This window comes from Antechinus flavipes, chromosome 4 (genome assembly GCF_016432865.1).
Source record: "Antechinus flavipes isolate AdamAnt ecotype Samford, QLD, Australia chromosome 4, AdamAnt_v2, whole genome shotgun sequence".
Classification (NCBI taxonomy): domain Eukaryota; kingdom Metazoa; phylum Chordata; class Mammalia; order Dasyuromorphia; family Dasyuridae; genus Antechinus; species Antechinus flavipes.
The window spans coordinates 178,851,248-178,873,079 of NC_067401.1; the positions used below are offsets into that span (position 1 = coordinate 178,851,248).

The 21,832-nt window shown below is 34.2% G+C and overlaps 1 protein-coding gene across 1 annotated transcript in view; it reads right to left on the reverse strand.

The window, feature by feature from the left end:
• Nucleotides 1–21,832, reverse strand: part of FBXW10B (F-box and WD repeat domain containing 10B) — a 124,020-nt gene that overhangs the window by 71,224 nt on the left and 30,964 nt on the right. Inside the window, exons 3-8 of the mRNA XM_051995625.1 lie at nt 13,227–13,418; nt 12,994–13,121; nt 12,142–12,264; nt 4,472–4,581; nt 1,968–2,168; nt 451–572 (exon numbers count right to left, since the gene is read on the reverse strand). Of these exons, the coding sequence (XP_051851585.1) occupies nt 451–572; nt 1,968–2,168; nt 4,472–4,581; nt 12,142–12,264; nt 12,994–13,121; nt 13,227–13,418 (876 nt within the window). The remainder of the gene's footprint in view (nt 1–450; nt 573–1,967; nt 2,169–4,471; nt 4,582–12,141; nt 12,265–12,993; nt 13,122–13,226; nt 13,419–21,832) is intronic.

Below are 21,832 nucleotides of genomic sequence, written 5' to 3' on the forward strand. Positions count from 1 at the left end.
TTTTTGTTTTTACTATAGTCCGGCCCTCCAACAGTATGAGGGACAGTGAACTGGCCCCCTATTTTAAAAGTTTGAGGACCCCTGCTAGATAAATAAATTCAAAATCTAACTCTAAAATGTTATGATTTTATGAATCTAAAGCATCATTTCACAAGATTCAATACCAAATAATACTACATGTTATAGTTACCTATATCTGACTTCTTTCCCTACTAAAATATAAAAACCATGAGGGTAAGGACTATATTCTGTCTAAACTTTGTTCCTCTCCCAGTCCTCCCACAGAATGCTGCACAAAATTGTTGCTTAATTGCTATTTGTTGAATCAAAGTAATGGAAGGTGATAATTTAGGAAGAATTTATATAAATTAGACAAACTTGACAGTATTATGACCACACAATATTTGGAAATTTTATTTGAAAGACCAATTGAAAATATGTATTTCTGACCTTTCACCTGGCAATCCTTTGATCCTGATACAAGTTTATTCTCATATAAATCCAAGCAAGTGATAGTGCCTGTATGGCCATTAAAGATTTTTGTACACATTCCAGTCTCAATATTCCAGTATCTGCAAAAATCAAATCAAAAAACATTTTAAAGGTTTTACAAGAGAATATTTAGTAGATTTCTTTAGGTTGATAGTTTGGCATAACCTTCAAATTATCAATAACAAATTTAATATTTAAGGTCTTGGTTTGAGAAGAAGCTGATCCTCAGATAATAACTGTAACACTACAAAAATTTCTTTTAAGAATCTCCAAATACTTCATGTAAATTTTACAATATTTTAGGGAAAAGTATTAGTAACTTCATTCTTGGGAAAAAATGAGTCACCTTGATAATACACTGAATATGGAATCAGAAAAACCTACTGCTACTACCCTAACTTTGGCAAATTATGTAAACTCAGTTTCAAGAGAGGATTGGATGATTTAATCCCCAAAGTCCCATCTCACTCTCAATTGTATGATTTTTGTCTTTTCATTTGTTCCTGATTTATGCTGAAATGGGAAAAGTATTCACCTTGGAATCAAAAGACCTGATTTCTTTTGGAGGAGCAGGGTAATGAGGAGAATTTCAGTTTTATTTTTTTCTCAATGACATGTAAATAAAAATTTTTAGCATTTCTTTTTAAAGTCATATTGTGAATCTTTCCCTTTCTATCCTGCTCGTTGAGAAGGCAAATAATTTGATGTAAATTGCTCATGTGTAGTCATGTGCCGTGATGCAAAAGAAAACACAGACTTTAAAAAATACGAATAATAAAGTTTTTTTTTTTAAAGGTTACTTCAATCTACATCCAAACCCTATCACTTCTTTCTCTGGAGGTGGATAATATTTTTCATCACAACTCAATATTTTGGATCATTGCATTACTGAGGATAACTAAGTTATTTATTGGCATACAATAGTAATGTTATTGTATGCAATATTCTGGTTCTGCTAATTTCAGTTTGCATCAATTCATATAAATAGAAGATCTGGTTTCAAGTTTCAGATCTTCACTAATTGGCAATGTGACCCTGGGCAAATCTCTCTAGTCCTCAATTTTTTCTTATAACATTTTTATTATTTATGTTATTATAAGTTATTTATTATATTATATATGTATTATATGTATATATTATATATTATGATAACATCATTATTTAGAGTAAAAATTCATTGGGATTCATCAAAAGAGATGATGTATAGTAAAGTACATAGCAAAGCACTACATAAGTGGAAACTATAATTATTCAATTTTAAGGTGGAAATCCAATTTTTCCTATCTGGTGTTTCCAAGAATCTCATTTTTTAGTTATATCACAATGTAACAACTAGTTAATTGCATTTTCTTAGAGCCTATTATAATGAGAACTTTAAGTATTTATACTAATCTTTCTCAGCACCAAATTTGCTATCAGAGAATGACTTGGACAGAGAATGGTTGTTGGTTTTTGTTATCACTGGGACCAATTACCTGATACTCAAATCATTACTTCCACTCAACACAAAAGATTCTTTCTCACAGAGTAGGAGTGCCTGAACAATCCCTGCATGTCCTTGAAAATAAGTGGGCACTTTGTGTTTTTGATTAATATCCAGTAGCAGTATCTTCCGATTGGCAGTCATTGCAACAAATTCTCCACCACAAAAGTGAATAACCCTGGAATTGTCCCACCTTGATTTAAAGAGAAAAAACAAATCCATTATCTGCAAAGGAGACAGTGATAATATAACACTGCAAAGGCTGTCTAGAAAAAGGGAAATAGTTGGCAATAAAGACTTCAGTGCAGAGAATTTGTTCCTTGTGAAGTGGTGCAGCTCCTAGGGAGAATGTTGCAGTAACTCCTAAGGTCATCTTTGAGAGTGATCTAGTTATAAATGATTTACTTCTGATAAGCATGCTAAGGCCACACATATTGCTGGCTGTCAGGTAACAGCCTATTGGTCTTTGATAACAGAGTTTCTGAGACAAATGAGCAACAATAATGAGATGCTTAAAGTTAATGCAGGCACAGAACAAAATTGGGTGTCCATCACTTAACCTAGTGATGTTTCAGGCCTAAAAATACACCTAGAAGGTTCTTTCCCCCTTTCCTTTTCCCTCACTCCTAGAGAATTATGGATACTGCACCTGTGCCCAAAATCTGAACCAGACCGTTCTTCAACTCCACTTCTAACACTCTATGCTAAAATTAGCATATCAGTGACATGAAGCATCTGGTTTCTCTAACTTTTCCCTACAAATTTATTTTCTGGTCCCTGGTAGTTAGCCTACTGTTAATAGCATCAATATATCTTTATCCCTTAACTTGGAGACAAACTGAATTTGTGAATTCTTTTGTCATACCTGTGACACAAACCTAGATACCCTAACATTGTTTAGTATTTTCCACCACTACCATTTGGAGGCCCATGCAAGGGATCCCATTGTTTACATCCTCCTTGTTAAGATAATCCCTTTTTATATCCCTATTCTATAGCTGGGACAGCCCCAAGCACTTAGGAAGGCTCCACACTCAGCAAACTTTCCTTGACTGTGGATCCCCGGTTTGGGGAATTCTTGAAATTCTTGGCAAGTTCCCTCCTGACTAAGAAACATTTGTCACCTTTTCACCTTCTCTGGGATATGAGACAAGGTACTATAGGACTAGAAATTTTAAGGCTCATAGCAAAGATGTGATAGTCCTCCTGTATCCCTATTCCTAAGGGTTCTCCCTTAGCCTGTCTCTTTTAACATTTGGCATAAATGTTCTAAACTTATTTTCTTTTGAAATACTGCCTGGCCTCAGTATACTTCCATTGAATGAAATAATTGGGAAAATCTATGCCTTACCATAAGATTAGGGATCATGAGAGAGAGAATGATGCCTATGTGTATTGATGACTATCTAACTACAAGTGTTGTGACATTATCCATTAAAGCAAGCAGCATAAAGGAAACTACCTCCAAAATCTAGCGGTAGCAGAAGCAATTCCATTTTTCCATGTTTCAAGCATGCCATTTGCTATCACATATATTATATATGATAGACATATCTTTAGTCTTCTCGATTGCTTTTATCCCTCCTCTACAATGTCACAATCTTTCAGAGAAATAATTATGTTTATGTAGCTAAAAAAATACACAAGTATCCTGCAGATTCTAAGGTATAATAAAAAGTAAATTGAAACATAGCTAAAGAGTCATCTACCCATCTACCCATCCACCCACCCTTGCTGATGCAGGAAGAACCTTTTCAGCATTTCCTAAAAAGTGGTCATCTAGCTTATGATTTGAATATTTGTAGTGATAATAACAGTAACAATGACAGTTACAGAATGCTTTTTGCAAAGAACTCTACCTATCTCATTTGAGTTTCATAACAGCCCTGTAAAGTAGGTATTATAAATATTATTGTGAAGTATTCCTTATTTTATGGATGAGGAAACTGAACCTCAAATAGGTTAAATGATTTGCTGATAGTAAAACAGCTAAACTATGTCAAAATCAGGATTCAAACTCAGATCTTCTTAACTAGTAATCCAGTTTTTATCTACTACATCACAGTAAGAAGAGTTTTTCAAATTGATCAACAAGCATTTATTAGTTCTTTTTATGTGCCAGACATGTACTAGATAGACCTTAGAAATATGACAAAAATAAAGCTGTCCCTGCCATTGAAGAGCTTCAAACACTATTATTAATTCTTATATGTCCTTGTCCAAAATATAATTTTATGACTATTGTATGTATATTTTTCTTAATAGGTATTCTTCTCATTCAAGACTTTTTTAATTTAAATTTGAATTTCATACTTGTATTGTTAGTTTTCCTTTCTTTTGTTACAATATTTTTTCTTACCCTCATTCCTAAAAAATGCTCCATGCCCAAGTCTTGTTTAAATGTACTTTCTACTTTATTTCACTCAAGAAATGATAGTGTTTGGAGTTGCTTGGATTCAAAGGATACTGCAGGCTATATTCTGCCTGAGTACATACTTGTCAAAAAGGATGTAGCTATTATAGTTGCCACAAAAGACATTTCTCTCTTCCATTTGGACTGTTATAGTCTCCTGACTCTGGTATGCTGACCATATATTGAATTCAACCTAAAAAGAGAAAAAACAAGAGTTAAAAGGTTAAGACTTTTAGGTCCTTTTTAATAAAGTCTTGACTAATACAAGAACATACCACACTGATGGTCCATATTAATTAATTTGGAAAAGGCTTGAAATTTAGCTAGTAAAAGATTATTAAGGGCCCAATGAAGGAATTGTGGTTATCTTAAATGAGATTCAAAAGCTAAGGATTGTCCTAAACATAGAGGTACAATATATCCTTAGAAACTATATATTAACTATATTAACCTGCTCATCTAATTTCTCCTTTAATAATTTCATATATTATCTATGAATTTGTACAAATAGTGCTCAAATACTTTTACAAAAAATCAGACACTTTGGAATGTCTCTGGCTAAAAACAATGGGATTCAACTTTATCTTATAACTTTTTTGTATAATAGTACTCTAAAGTTTTATCTTGAAAATCTATGCATTCATGGGTTCAAAAATATTTAAAATAGTTCCCAAAGCCCCTAAACACTGAAACCATTCCAAACTACCTCCTTCTTTTCTCTTGACCCTTGGTTATGCATAGCTAAGAGGTCTTTGCTGCAGCTCCTCAGGATTGTTTTATTGCATAGCACTGAAAACTAGGAGATTCTACATGTAGCCATCAGAAAATATTAAAGGCCTGACTTTCAGTGCTGGGGCTGGCAATGTGTCTCACTGTTGAATGGATGTCTTCCAGAGTTTTGAAATTATAGCATTCTAGATGAAAACTGAGGTTTACTATACTGCATAGGTACACATTGTCAAGTGAATTGTCATCAAGAATGGGAAAAAAACTCATTTGTCTGTCATGAAGTTCTCACATTAGCCCCCAAGTCAATCAGGTAAAGGCACAAGACACTATCAGTAACACCCTGATAGGATGAGATGTGGCCATCACTAGGGCAACTGTGCATCTCTCTCTTCTCTCTCTCTCTCTCTCTGTCTCTCTCTCTCCCTTTCTCTGTCACTCTTTCTCATTCTCTCTTGTTCTCTCTTTTCTTCTTGCTCTCTGCCTTAACTTTGTTAACTTGCTCCTAGATCTTCATATTCTATTTCACACAAGCACAAAAACCTCATGATGTTTAGGCACTGAAGCATCTAATAATGACAACTGCTGGAAAACACATTTCAGGGAAACATGTGTTCCTTAATAAAATTTCATAATTCTTTCATATTATGTAAAAAATACATCAACATCTCTGTAAATATACATGAATAAATTATCATTTAACTTTTTAAAGTAACTAATTCTTATTTATAATCCATTGTTCGTAGCATCACGCAATAGTTTTAGGCATTAACTGGATAAATGTCACATAAAGAATGACTATATATATATATATATATATATATATATATATATATACACACACACACACACTCTAAACCAAATAGGTCACAGGCAAAACAAAACAAAATTTATTGTGACAACAAACCACATATTACATTCATATGTCATATGTAATTTTTTGTCTCAATTTCCGTTATCCTTCATTGTCTTTTTAATCTTCTTATAATCTGCTCCTGTGTTTTTTCATGCAGTTCATACCAATCTAATGTATATTCATCAAATAACAATTAGGTCATTGGCTAAATATTCTTAGTCAGTCTATAGTGAGGTATCATCAGCTCTGCACCTTTAGTATTCACTAGACCTTACTACAGGATTAGACAGTCCTAATCCTGAGTATGGAAGACCAGGTTTTGTTATCAATGTGTCTCAATTCTATCAATGCTTTTTGTTTCCTTAAGGACCCCTATTACAACAGTATTAGGTGGAATAGTGAAAGTGACTGCCTCTGAATTCCTTTTCTACTTGAAAAAAGCTCCCTTTTCAAGCCTCTACCACTCCTCCACCCTACCTTCACCAGACTACTAGGACAGGATTTTCTACCTTTTCTGATCCTCTAGACCAGGAGTTCTCAAAAATTTTTATGTGGCATGGACCCCTTTGGCAATCTGGGGAAATTCTCAAATTATTTTCTAAAATAGTTGATTTTTTTTCCAATTACATGTAAAGACCATTTTTAACATTCATTTTTTGGGGGAGAGGGTGGAAGGTTTCTGAACTCTAATTTTTTTGTTTTTATTTTCTCCAGTTACATGTAAAAATGACTTTTTTTGGTTATATATGTATATTCATTTTTATTATAAATTTCCTTATGAATTATGTTGGGAGATAAAAATCAGAACAAAAGAGAAAAACCAAAAGAGAATAATAAAGCAGAAGAAAAAGAAAAAAATTAACATAACATGTGTTGATTTATATTTGGTCTCTATTGTTCTCTCTCTGGATGCAAATGATGTTTTCATCCATGTATTCCTGGTTCTGCTTGTTTCTCTCACTATCAGTTCATGTAAATCTTTCCAGACCTTTTTAAAATCAATTTGCTCATCATTTTTTTTATAGAACAATAATATTCCATTACTTTAATATATCATAAATTATTCAACCATTCCCCTAATTTATGGGTATCTACTCACTTTCTAATTCTTTGCAACTGCAAAAAGAGCTGCTACAAATATTTTTGCACCTGAGGGTCCTTTTACCTCCTTTATGATTTCTTTGAGATTCAGACCTAGTGTGGTACTGCTGGATCAAAGTATATGCTCAGTTTTATAGCTCTGTGAGCATAGTTCTAAATTGTCCTCCAGAATGGTTGGATCAGTTCACAGCTCTACCAACAATATATTAGTGTCCCATTAACATTTATTTTTAAAAATTTTTGAGAACCAAATTTTTCTCTCTTCCATACTCCCATTTCCCTTTCTTAAAATGGTAACTAAATTGATATAGATTATACATGTACAATCATGTAAAATATATTTCCACATTAATCATGTTGTGAAAAAAAGAAACAGACCAAAAGAAAAAAAATACAAAAAATTAAAGAATTTAGTATAGAAATTAGTATACTTTTATCTTCACTTAGACTCCATTAGTTATTTCTCTGGATATGGATATCATCTTGGAAAATTGCATATTGTTAAGAATAACTCAGTTGTTCATATTTGGTCATTATACACCATTATTGTTACTGTATACAATGTTCTCCTGGTTCTGCTCATTTTACTTTGCATCAGTCTATGTAAGTCTTTCCAGGTTTTTCTGAAATCTGCCTGTTTATCATTTCTTATTGCATAATAATATTCCACTATTACCATTCACAATTTATTCAGCCATTCCCCAACTGAAGAATTAACAATTTGTTGCTACCGTGAAAAAGGCTGCTATAAACAATTTTGTACATGTGGATCTTTTCCCACATGACCTCTTTGGGACACAGACTTAGTAGTGGTATTGTTGAATCAAAATGTTTGCAGTTTGATTGTCCTTTGGGCATAGTTCCTGTGGTGATCTTGTTCTCAACACGCAGCCAGGTGATAAAAGTTCAGATCTTTTATTGTCTCTAATATAGCCTGGTTAGCTTAGAGCCCTCCAAATATTTCCAAATCCAAGGGTTTTGTCCTTCAACCTCTGCCTCTGCTTTCTTCAGCCTCCAGCCAGCACAAAGATGGAATGAATCTCTTGTCTCCGTCTTTCAGACCAGTCTTTCAGACCAGCTTGGTCTCAGTGGGGGTAGTGCAGGAGCCCAGCCACCAACAGTGGTGTGAGATGAAGATGAATCTGGTTGTCCGCTGAACTCTCGACTCGTACCTTCTTCTTCTGAAAACTCTTCTTCTGCCACCAGCCAGTCAAGTGGAAAATATTCTTTCTTGCCTTGGAGAGAGGGCTTTTGGCGTAATTCCGCTGAAATCTCCCAAAGTGCTCTGTGTCTGCACCAGAGTGCTCTTCTCCAATCCAGCTGAATTCTCTTCTGACACCAAATGGAAAATATTCTGGAATAGATCTCTCTTCACTGGCCTTATATCTTCTGAGAGAATGGGATTATGGGTTTTCTCCCATAGTGCTCTCTGGCCGAAAGAGCTTTAAGGGAGGTGTGAATTCACAAAGTTACAAAGTTTACTTTGTGAAGCTGGCATACTTGTGAACTCCAATGAGTAAAGGTGTAAACACAAGCATTGTACTAATTAGTTCTACTTAGTACCTTGTTTCAGGTTCTGGCCCAAAACATCTTCTTGTAAGATCAGATCAACTCTAATTAGTTAGCAGTTTGTAAAGATTCCAACAAGTTCCAAATTGCTCTCCACAATGTTTGGATCAGTTCACAACTCTACCAGCAATATATTAATGTTCCAATTTTTTCACATCCTTGCCAACATTTATCCTTTTCCTTTTCTGTCATATTAGCCCATCTAGTATGTATGAGGTAATACCTCAGAGTTGTTTTAATTTGCATTTCTCCAATCAATAGTATTTTAGAACATTTTTTCCTTTTACTATTCATAGCTTTGACGTCTTCACCTGAAAACTGCCTATTTGTTTCCTTTGACCATTTATCAATTAGGGGATGACTTGTATTCTTATAAATTTGACTTATTTCTCATTGTATTTGAGAAATGAGGCCTTTATCTAGGACACTTGCTTTAAAAATTGTCTCACAGATTTTTGTTTCCCTTTTAATCTTGATTGCATTGCTTTTGCTTATTCAAAATCTTTTAGATTCAATATCATCAAAATTATCCATGTCATATTTTACAATGTTTTAAATCTCTTTTTTGATCAATAATTCTTTACTTGCTCATAGATGTGATAAACTATTCCTTGCTCTCCTGGTTTGTTTATGATATCACCCTTTATGTCTAAATCATGTGTCCATTTTGAATTTGTCTTATATACAGTGTAAGATGTTGGTCTATACCTACTTTCTGCCACACTCATTGCCAGAAGTTTTTGTCAAATAGTAAGTTCTAATTCTGGAAATTGGGTCTTTGTATTATCAAGCACTAGATTTCCATGGCCATTTACTATCATGTCTTGTTTACCTAATCTGTTGCACTGATCTGCCATCATATTTCTTTTTTTATTAATAATATTTTAATTTTCCAAATACATGAAAAGATAGTTTTCAACATTTGTTTTTTGTAATATTTTGTGTTCCAAATTTTTGCTCCCTCCATTCTTTCCCTCCTCCCCAAGACAAGCAAGAAATATGATATAAATTATACAGGTACCTCACTTCTAAACATATTTCCATATTTGTCATGTTGTACAAGAAAAACCAGACCAAAAGGGGAAAAAACACAAGAAAGAAAAAGCACATTAAAAAGAAAGGTGAAAATACTATGCTTTCATCTACATTCAGTCTTCATCTAAAGTCTATTGGAATTGTCTTAGATCACCATATTGCTAAAAGGAGCTAAGTCTGTCATAGTTGATCATCACATAATCTTGCTATTATTGTATAAAATGCTCATCTTTCCCTCCCTTGAACCTATAAGAGAAATTCAGATAATCCGCTAGATTATGGCTGATGACATGAATTTAAAGTAAAAGAGCATTCAGTGGAACAATCACAGAATAACACCCTGGAAGTTGAACAAATTTTAGCCAACCATCCCAATAGAATTCTGAGTCAACTCTCAATTCAATTCTCCTCTGTAATTTACAAAATGGGAGGACACATAAATTCAAAGAGACAGATTAGTGTTTCAATTTGAAATCTAACAGCTATCTATCTTTCATTCTTGAGTCAGCATAGTAAAGGTAACTGTTCACCTCATGTTAGAAATACTGAAATCTCTGGCCATGATGCAATGTTATCATCAAGTTGCAGAAAAGGTCTGTGCATAGCCTTTTTTTCCCATTCTGCCACTATTTTCTGCCCATCTCTGCAGCTGCCTCTCCTCCATTTCCTATGTCAATCTGCTTTTGCTTTTTCTCCTGTTTAAAATTTGGCCTACTAAAAGTACACTTATACAACATTGCATATATATAGTGGCTTCACATTAACAATAATAATAGAAAATGTCTGCTAAACATTTTACATTTATTACATATCATATTACATTTGATCCCAACAACCTTGTGAAGTAGATGTTATGATTAACATCTTCATTTTACAGATTGGAAAACAGAGACATATATGTAAATTAAATGACTTGCCCAAAGTCATGTGGCTAGTAAATATATGAGGCCATATTTGTTTCTTTTTTCTCAGTATTACTTTATTTTTTCAATTACATGAAAAGATAGTTTTCAACATTCATTTTTGTAAGATTTTTGACTTCCAAATTTTTCTCTTTCCATATCTTACCTTCTCCCTTCCCAAAACAGCAAACAATCTGATATAGGTAATACATGTACAACACTTTTAAACATATTTCCATATTTGTCATGTTATAAAAGAAAACAATCAGAATAAAGGGGAAAAAAACACAAGAAACCAAAAGGCAAAAAAAAAAAAAAAAAAAAAAAAAAAAAAAAAAAGGTGCAGGCTTTGATCTGCATTCAGTCTCCACAGTTCTCTCTTTGGATATGAAAGGCATTTTCCATCCCATGTCTATTGGAATTATCTTGGATCACTGTATTGCTCAGAAGAGCTAGTTTATTGTATTTGATCATCACATAATCTTGCAGTTACTGTGTACAATGTTCTCCTGATTTTGTTCTCTTCACTCAGCATCAATTCATGTAAGTCTTTCCAGGCTTTTCTGAAATCAGTCTGCTCATCTTTTTTTAGAGGACAATAATATTACATTACATGCATATACTATAACTTATTCAGTCATTCCCCAGTTAATGGGCACTCACTATAAGAGCATATTTAAACTAAAGTCTTTTTGATTCCAAGTCTAGAAAATCCAAACTCTATTTACTGTACCACTGTTCATACAAAACCTTATATAATTTAAGGATTTCTCTTAATGACTGAGAGCATCTCAAAGTCCCAAGAAATACATATGCTTATTCCTTTACATTTGTATCTTTGCTATACATATATTGAATATATTCAGTTATTTTTATATACATATATGTTTTTCTCTTCTTGCAGATAAGAATTCTTATTTATATTTGTATTTACCCCTAATGTCAACTCTAATATGTTAGATATATGATAAATACTTAAAATTTATTAAGTAAGTGAACAAATGACTCCTTACACTTGTGCAGGCAAGCTACTTCTTATGGACTTACCAACCACAGGACTTCTGTTTGAGAGGTTAAGAGGAATCTTAATTTTATGTTAATAGTGCTTTTTCTCTTGGATCTCTTTTATTGTTTTAAATCCTATCTCCAACATTCATTAGTTGTGTGAAATTGGACTAATAATTTTACCTCTATGAGCTTGAGTTTTATCATCTATAAAATGGCAACAGTAATGTTTATCTCACAGATTATGTGCTTCAAATGACATGATTTATATAATGTACTATATAAAGGTCACTTATTATCATAGCATACGTGTTTCTTAAACATGTATTGAAAATTATAGTTTAATTACATCATTTTGTAAATGAGAAATCAAGTAGTCTCTGGAATTAAAATTTAAGTTCAGAGAGCTGGTTTGTGACAATAACAAATATCAAAAATATCCTAACTAATTCCAGCATTTTTGCAATTCACTCTGTTGCTTCCCCATATAAATTATTAATCCAATTTTGTGGTGACAAAATGAAATGCACAATAAATACCTCAACCAAATGGCACACACCTTTGATTTCACTTTCCATTTTGAACTTTTTACTTGTGTAGTTTTTTCATCTTCAGCTATCTTGGGAACTGGAATTGCTGTTTTGTTGGCATAGTTAGGGTACATCCCTTTCGTAAAGGTCTCCTGAAATAAGAATAACATAATATTACCTTTAATTTCTTATTCTCTTTTATGGTAGAGCAAAGGCAACACCCAGAATATAGCAGTCAATTGCCTGGAATAAAGTTTTCAAAACTGGCCTAGAAACGACTACTAATATATCTGTATAGGAAATGTACCTTGATCCAGATTATTTCTTCATACTTAGCTGTTTTGAACATACAAGTTTCCAAGAGTGAAATAGTTAATATTTCAGATTAGGATTATCTGAAAGGATTAAAAATGGAAAAAAACAACAACAAAGAAATGACAATCATAAGGAGAGAAAAACATTTTAGCTTCAAAACAGCCTATAAAGATTAAATGCATATCATGGAAAACTGATATAATTGAGTATCATCCTCTTATTATACAATCCATGTTACATTTTTTTCTTCTATTCTAGGACAGGAAATCATTACTATGAGGTTTCTGAGGACTAAAAGAACTCTGCCTGACAATTATCAAGACTTACTGATGGATTCTGATCACTCTAATAGGTTAATGGTTATGATGACAGAATTGAGTTAAAAAAAAAAAAACAGATCATTTTTAACATACTTCTGACCTTCCTTGCTAGCCATAATACTAAGCAGTAATATCTAGCAGACAGTGAATGTGAAGACAGAAATCCTACCATGTCCTCTCCCTGAGAATTGACTTATAATTAAAAATATTAAGCATGAGTCCAGCCCCTAACAGCATATGAAATACCCGAAGGAGTGTGATCTCATTCTGAACTTGCTGATGTGTTGATTGCTCCTTCTTGACCTGCTCCACCAGCATAGACCAATGCCAGCTTACAAAAAGACATTTGTTCAAGGATTTTTTGTCTAGAAGGCCTGAAAGATAGGATAGATTTGTTAATCCCAAATTGGATAATTTAGGCTAATTCTGGAGCAGTTTGCTTAATTACCATATTTACACAGAGCAGGTCACAGACCTACCTAAAATGTATTTGGAGATGTGGACAGGCAAGCACCGGATGAAGTCTTTGCCTTTGCTAATCTCAGGCAACTGCTGCCTGTAGTCAGGATGGGAAGGCAAAGTGATAGTAAAATGCTCATCTTCCTTGGCACCATCTGTTCTCTTGGAAATCATGTCCCCATACAGAGGAAGTGAAGCATGTGATCTTCTATCTGGAAGTAAGCCAAAAAAAAAAAAAAAAAAAAAAAAAAAAAGCCATTGTTTTCTACTCAGTGGAACAACACCAAAGGAATTTTGTTACTGAGTTTTGCCAAAGTTGATAGTTGTCTTCTATCTGACTCAGAAGAGGGAAAATGAAGAAGATGTGAAGGAACTTTTGGAAGATCAAATGTTTTACAATAAAGGTTTCTTACAGTGATATAAAAGTTTCTGAAACTCCATTTTGACTTCTATCATAATTTCACTTAAGCAAAATATGCAACTCTTAATAGTTACTTTCTCAATACAATTATATAAAAATGCTATATGTGTTCATTTTTCATTTCTGATATCATCATTCTATTACATGTATGTTTTATATTTGTGCATTTATGTCAGCCTGTCTAGTTCCAATTAGTCTATCTCTGTCCAATATAGCACAAATATTTTGCTTATGTTTTTCTTTACATATATGTCTAAAAGTATTTTGTAAAACTAGAGGCTTAATAAATTCTTAAAGACACTATACTAGTCTTTCTTCCTCTAATTGTTCCTTCTTGGTCTTCTTCACTGGTTCCTCATCCTTTTCCTAATATCTGATTATGAGTTTTCCCCATAATTCTATCCCTGACGTTTCTTCTTTTACTGTACACTATTTTCCTAGCTAAATTGGATAAGTCAATTCTTTCCCACTCCAATATTCAGTTTCCTGACCTATAAAATGAAGAGTTGGACTTAATAGATAGCTAAAAGTTTTATTCAAATCTAAAATTCTGTGACTTCGACTACAAACTTTGTGCAGATTACTACCAAATCTATCTTTTCAGAACTGACTTCATTTGTGAGCAACAGTGACACCTACAACTGCCCACAATGACATAGAGTAGATTTGTATTGGAGTTTTGGCAAAAAAAAAAAATGTTATTAATCATAGGTACTTGGTCGAACAAGTGTCATCTCTTAAGAAAGTCAGGAAGATTTGGCAGGATGACCTTAGTAATACAAGTAACAGAAGAATAGGTTTCTAAAATCAATCAATGGAATAGATTTGAAGATGAAAAGAGGAACAAAGTGACAGAGAATCAGATTCCATTTTGAGATCTTTATTCAGACAATAGTTGTGATGAACTACTTTTTATATCGGGATTTTGGCAGGAAGTTATAGCTCATTTTGAGAATTAGCCATGAAAGCTACCCCCAAAAAGTAATATAGAATAGAAGATTTCAATTCCAGCAAGTATAAAGGACATAGGGAATTTTGCAGTGACCTGAATAGATTGTTTGATGTTTCTTTTTGTGAGTGCCAACTAATACAAAGTTCAAATTGGTCTCATTCCCAAAGGAATATGGTTCTACAGGTAGCATTAGGAAAGAGGTCATTTAATAAATTCAAAGCAAAAAGAGTCTAGATTATCAATAAAGAAACCTTCTGCCTTCCAAAAGTATGTAGCTAGGACATAGCAACTTTCTGAATATTATACAATTGGACAACTACTATGCATATCTTGTTAGTCACGTGAGGATAGATAATGCATCAAAAGGAGTCTAGGATTGATAGCCACATAAAAAATTATCCAAATTACTATTAATTAAAGAAATGTAAATTAAATCAATTATGAGATTACACTTGATAGCAATCAGATTGGCAAAGATATTTTGAAAATAAAAAAGATAAACACTGCAGAAGCTATGGGAAAATGAGGATATTTTTGTACTACTGGATAATCTGAATATATTCTGGAAAACAATTTGGAATTATAAACAAAAAGCTAATTAGTATTTCAGCTTAATCTATATCCAAAAGAAACCAAAGAGGGAAAAAGGACTTTTATATGCAAAAAGCAGGGTTTTTGTGTGTGATCAAAACAGTGAGAAGCATTAATTAAGGAATGGCTGAATAATTGTGGCATACAACAGTGATAGTAATTCTATTGTATTATAAGATGATTTAATAATATATGAAAGAAAAGCAGAACTAGAACATTGTGTCCTACAACAGCAATCTTATAAAAATGAATAATTTTGAGAAATTTTATAAACTGATTAAGAATAAAATGAAAAACCATAATAAAATGTGTAATCTATGTCAGAGAAGTGTTACATTTGGGATACAGAAATAATCATGTCAGATCATGCTATGCAATAAAAGTTATAATACTGCCAAAGTTAATTTACACAATTTACAAAGTAATAACAAAATTCATTTGGAAAAATGAAAGATCTAAAATATCAAGAGAAATGAGAAAAAAAGATAGACAAAAAGGAAATAGCAAACCTTAGTCTATATTATAAAGCAGCAGTCCTCAAAACCAACTAATACTGGTTAAAAAAACAGATCAATGAAAGACTTAAATAGAAGAGATTATCAGAACAATGGAACTCAATAAACCAGGTTTTGATAAAAAAAATTTTTTTAAAGAAAGAAAAAATGTATTACCTACCAAGGAGTTTTTTGGTTCTTTGTCTGATAAAAACTACTGGGAAATCTAGAAAGCAATTTGACAGAAATCAAGCTTATACCAAGACTTACAACATATTCCACAATGGATTCTAAATATATATATATATAACTTCAATATTAAAAGATAATTCTAGTTAAAATTTAGAAGAGAAACATATCTTACACCTATGGACAGAAGATATTTTCTTAACCAAACAAGAGACAAAGGCAATTACATCAAATAAAGTGGGTAACTTTGATTACTTAAAAAACTTACATGATTTGATTATTTAAAAGCTTACATGAAATTGAAAAGCTTCTGCTTTTCAAGAAAAAGTAGAAGAACAAAAGGAGGAAACAGAGAAAGAAAGCAGTCAAATGCAGGGGGCAAGATAGGAATTGTTTCAAATTTCTCAGGTAAAGGGTCAATATCAAAGAACACCACAGAGATTTTATATATGTAATATGTAGATATAGATAGATATAAATGTATATAAATGTGTGTAAAAACACACATACTATTTCCCAATAGATTCAAAGGATATGAATAGTTGTCAAAAGAATTGAAAACTATTAACAATATAAAAAATACTCAAAATCACTAATAAGAAAAAAATGCAAATCAAATTATCCTGAAGTTTCACCTTATATCCAGAATCATCTACCCTGGCATTTCATCTGATGTATTTATATATGTTTTTTAAAATTAAGGTTACAATGCATAGCTTTTTGATACTTCTTTTCTAATCTTAAATCAATTAGTTATTCCATGGTTGATTCTAATTTGGCCCAAAGATAGATTCCTCAGGAGGCAAGTAAAATGATCTGGCACTCCCAATTCTTTGAAGACTTGTCATATTTTTGTGATTCATACAATCTATGCATTAGCATAGTCAGTAAAGTAGAAGTAGGTGTTATTCTGGCACTCCCTTGCTTTCTCTATAATCTAACAAGTGTTGGATTTTGTCTCTAGTTCATTCTTCTGCCTCTCTGAAAACCAGCCTGCTCTTTTAGTAATTATCCACTCACATATTGCTGAAGCATAACCTTTCTGGTATATGAGTTAAGTGCAAGTATTTAATAATTTGAGCATCCTTAGTATTACTCTTCCTTAAGACTGGCATGTAAAGCAATCTTTTCCAATCCAGTGGTCACCGTGGAATTTTCCAAATTTGCTGGGATATTGACTGCAGCACTTTAACAGTATCATTTTAAATAGCTTTTTAAGTAGCTTAGCTGGAACTCCATCATGTCCACTAGTTTTATTGTTAGCAATGTTTCCCAAGGACCACTTAACTTTATTCTCTGTGGTGTTTTTCTTCTTAAAAATATAATAATAGTTTTCTCTGAGGGAGATCATGTCTGAGAAGTAAACTATCATATGTTCTTCTAATTTATTTATAATCTCATTCTTTATGCCTAGATAATGAACCCATTTTGACCTTATCTTGGTGTATTTATGGTGTTCTTCTTCTTTAAAATAATGGTTCTCTCTGGGAGCAGGTTTCTCGGGGAGGTTTTCTGGAAGCAGTCTTAGTTACAGTTAAGCGTAATAATCACCCAAAATGCAGCCAGCTGGTAAAAATGCAAACATTTATTTTCTCCTTCCAAAATAGCCCGGTTAGTTGAGGCCTATCCCTCTGCTTGATTCTAAGAGCTCTTGCAGCTTTGTCCTTTGCTTCTGCCTCTGCTTTCTTCAGCTTCCGGCCAGCACAAAGATGGAATGAATCTCTTGTCTACTTCATTTGGGGCTCAGCTAGCTTTCTGGCAAGTCTTTCAGACCAGCTTGGTCTCAGTGCGGGAAGTGCAGGAGCCCAGCCACCAACCACAGTGGTGTGAGATGAAGGTGAATCTGGTTGCGCCTCCAAGAGAGTGCAACTCTGAATTGAACTGATGCTCCCTGCTCAGTCTTCAGCTGAACTCCTTTGACTGGGCTCACTGAAGCTCTATTTATGCTCCTTCTTCGAGAGAGGGATTGTGGGATGCCAGAGAGTGGGATTATAGGTTTTCTCCCAGAGCTTCAAGGGAGGTGTGAATTCACAAAGTTATAAAGTTTACTTTGTGAATCTCTCATACTTGTGAACCCCAATGAGTACTTAAATACTTCTTGCTTATATGAGCTTATATGAGCTCTCTAAAGGTGTGAGCACAAGCATTCTATCAATTAGTTCTACTTAGTACCTTGTTTCAGGTTCTGGCCCAAAACATCTTCTTGTAAGATCAATGATACTAAACCATGCTAAATTAGATAATTATTGTCTCTATCAACTCTAATGACTTAACAGTTTGTAAAGATTACAACAATTCTCCGGGATATATAGCTCTAAATCAAAGACCACACCCTGTGGTTATCAGCAATGTTGATATCTTTCTTGTACAGTTCTTCTTAATCTATTCTTCTTCCATTACCATCTTTGTCTTTTATCATGCCCAAGAAATATTCCCTTAATATCGCTGATTTTTTTTAAGATTCTCTCTTTTTTTCTTCTATATTTTCACATTGCTCATTTAAATAAAACTTTTGTATCTCTTTTTACAATTCTCTGAAATTCTGAATTCATTTAAGCATATTTTTACCTTTCTCCTTTCCCTTTCCCTTTTCTTCTTTCCTCAATAGTAAAGTCATTTCCTCAGAAGTAAAGCTTCATTAGAAAGTAATTTTGCTTTCTTTATCTCCTTTCTTTTTGAGAGATTAGCACATCTATTAGACTTTCATTCCACTTGAATCATGAAAAAGTAAACTCGAGAGGTGTCATGTATTCATGGACATTTGGCAACTAAGTGGAATAGCCCACTACCTCTCTTCCCCTTAGTAGCTTTAGAGCTCAAAGTATTGTTCCTTTCATTACATCATGAACAAAAGAGTTTCATGTAGATGGGTTGCTACTTTTGTATGCATGCATAGTCTAACTCTATTTGATCATCAGTTCTGCTCACTCAGCAGACAATTAGAAAATTTTATTGACCCAATTTTTCCATTATCACAACCTCTGCGTTATTCTGGCCTGACATTGGCTCCCCCCATTTTCACATGGTTGAGATAGAAGCATATATAAAATATTTATTTGCTCTAAAGAGTGGCAACATAACACACAAATTGTATGCAAAAATAAGGTGAGGAGGGACTTCCGGTTAAGATGGCGGAGAGGAGGCTCACAGCTGCATAAGCTCCGCGCTTTCTCTCACTATCCACTTCATTACAAGCCTCTGAATTAATGCTTGACTGAAAAAAAACCCACATATAGTTACCAAGAGAAGCCATCCTTGAGATTCACCAAGAAGGGTCTGTCTTTACTGGAGGGCTGGGACGGTTTTAGATCGGGCGCAGGCTGAGGGCAGCGGCAGTGAGAGCACGGGAGCAGATGGGAGAGGAGGTGGGGAGTGATCGCAGCCATCTCTGCGGAGAGAGCTTCGCTAAAGGTTTGGATACTTTGCTCCGGCAGCAAGTCAGCAGCCCAGCAGAGAAGCTAAAAACACCGGGGTTGAAGAATACAACCCCAAACAGCTGGAGTCTCTCGGGACCTGGCCGCCCCCCCCACAGTGACTCAACACGCTCTGGGATCTCAGAGCGCAGGCGCAGCACAGTCCTGCTAGTGCCTCACTGCTGCCCCCCGCAGTCTGTAGAGGAAGCTTGATAACACACCCAGCCCCTTCCCCAAAGACAGACTCCAGTTTTTTCTGTTTTTCTTTGCTAGTTTGTCTCTGATTATTAGACAGAATGAGCAAGAAACTGAAGAGGACTTTAACCCTTGACAGCTTCTATACAGATAGAGAGCAGACTCTAAATCCTGAGGAGACTAAAAACAGACAGTCTCCAGGTGAATCCCCAAAGGAGGAGATCATCTGTTCCTCAGCACAGATGAACCTCATAGAAGTAATTAAAAAAGCTCTCACAAGGGAGCTAGAAGAAAAATGGGAAAAGCAGAGTGAGGCTTGGCAAAAGGAGAGGGAAGCTTGGGAAAAGGAGAGGGAGGCTTGGCAAAAGAGCCTGGAGAAGTCAGTTAAAGAGAGAGTAGATAAAGAAGTAAAATCCTTGAAAAATAGGATTGGTGAACTGGAAACAGAAAATAGCTCTCTAAAAAACAAAATTGGCGAAATGGAAAAAAATTCCACAAAACAAAAGAACTCAATTGGACAATTAGAAAAAGATCTTAAAAAAGTGAGTGAAGAAAATACTTCACTGAAAATCAGGGTCGAACAAATGGAATTGAATGACTCGAGGAGACAAGAAGAATCAGTCAATCAAATCCAAAAAAAATCAAACAATGGAAAAGAATGTGAAATACCTTCTGGGGAAGACAACAGACCTGGAAAACAGATCCAGGAGAGACAATCTGAGAATCATTGGACTCCCAGAAAAGAATGATGAAAAAAAGAGCCTGGACACTATTTTCCAGGAAATTATCAAAGAGAACTGCCCAGAAGTCATAGGAACAGAGGAAAAAATAAACATTGAAAGGATTCATCGATCACCCACTGAAAGGGATCCTAAAATCAAAACACCAAGGAATATAGTGGCCAAATGCCAGAACCCTCAGATGAAGGAAAAAATATTGCAAGCGGCTAGAAAAACCCAATTCAAGTATCAAGGAGCCACAATAAGGATCACCCAGGATCTGGCAGCATCCACATTAAAAGATCGAAGGGCCTGGAATATGATATTCCGAAAGGCTAAGGAACTTGGTATGCAACCAAAAATAACTTACCCAGCGAGAATGAGCATCTTTTTCCAGGGAAGAAGATGGACATTCAACGAAGTAAGCGAATTTCATCTATTTCTGATGAAAAAGCCAGAACTTAACAAAAAGTTTGATCTACAAATATAGAACTCAAGAGAAATCTAAAAAGGTAAAGATTAATCTTGGGAACTATATTTTGACTATATAGATGTATAAAGAATACATGTATACCTTGTTCTAGAAATTGATGTGGAAAGGACATTGTACCAGAAAAAGGGTAAAGTGGGGGTAGTACATCTCATGAAGAGGCATAGGAAACCTATTATATCTGAGAGAAAGAATGGAGGGGGATGAATATAGTGGGTATCTTACTGCCTTCAGAATTGGCTTTAAGTGAAAAATCTTAAGACATATTCAATCTATGGTGAAACTTCTCCCACCTCATTGAAAAGTGAGAAGGGAAAAGTGAAAAGGGAAGGAATAAGCTAAGTGGAAGGGAATGCGGGAACTGGGAGGGAAAGGGGTAAGATAGGGGGAGGAACTCTAAGGCGGGGGGAGGGATACTAAAAAGGGAAGGCTGTGAGAAGCAAGTGGTGCTCACAAACTTAATACTGGGAAGGGGGGGAAAGGGGAAAGAAGGGAGAAAAGCATAAACCGGGGTTAACAAGATGGCAAGTAATACAGAATTGGTCATTCTAACCATAAATGTGAACGGGGTAAACTCCCCCATAAAGAGGAAGGGATTAGCAGAATGGATTAAAAGCCAGAATCCTACAATATATTGTTTACAGGAAACACACCTGAAGCGGGAAGATACATGCAGGTTAAAGGTAAAAGGTTGGAGCAAAATCTACTATGCTTCAGGTGAAGTCAAAAAAGCAGGGGTAGCCATCCTGATCTCAGATCAAGCTAAAGCAAAAATTGATCTAATTAAAAAAAATAAGGGAGAGCACTATATCTTGCTAAAGGGTAGCATGGATAATGAAGCACTATCTATATTAAACATATATGCACCAAGTGGTGTAGCATCTAAATTCTTAAAAGAGAAACTAAGAGAGCTGCAAGAAGAAATAGACAGTAAAACTATAATAGTGGGAGATCTTAACCTTGCACTCTCAGAATTAGATAAATCAAACCACAAAATAAATAAGAAAGAAGTCAAAGAGGTAAATAGAATACTAGAAAAGCTAGATATGATAGATCTCTGGAGAAAATGTAATGGAGACAGAAAGGAATACACTTTCTTTTCAGCAGTTCATGGAACCTATACAAAAATTGACCATATATTAGGACATAAAAACCTCAAACT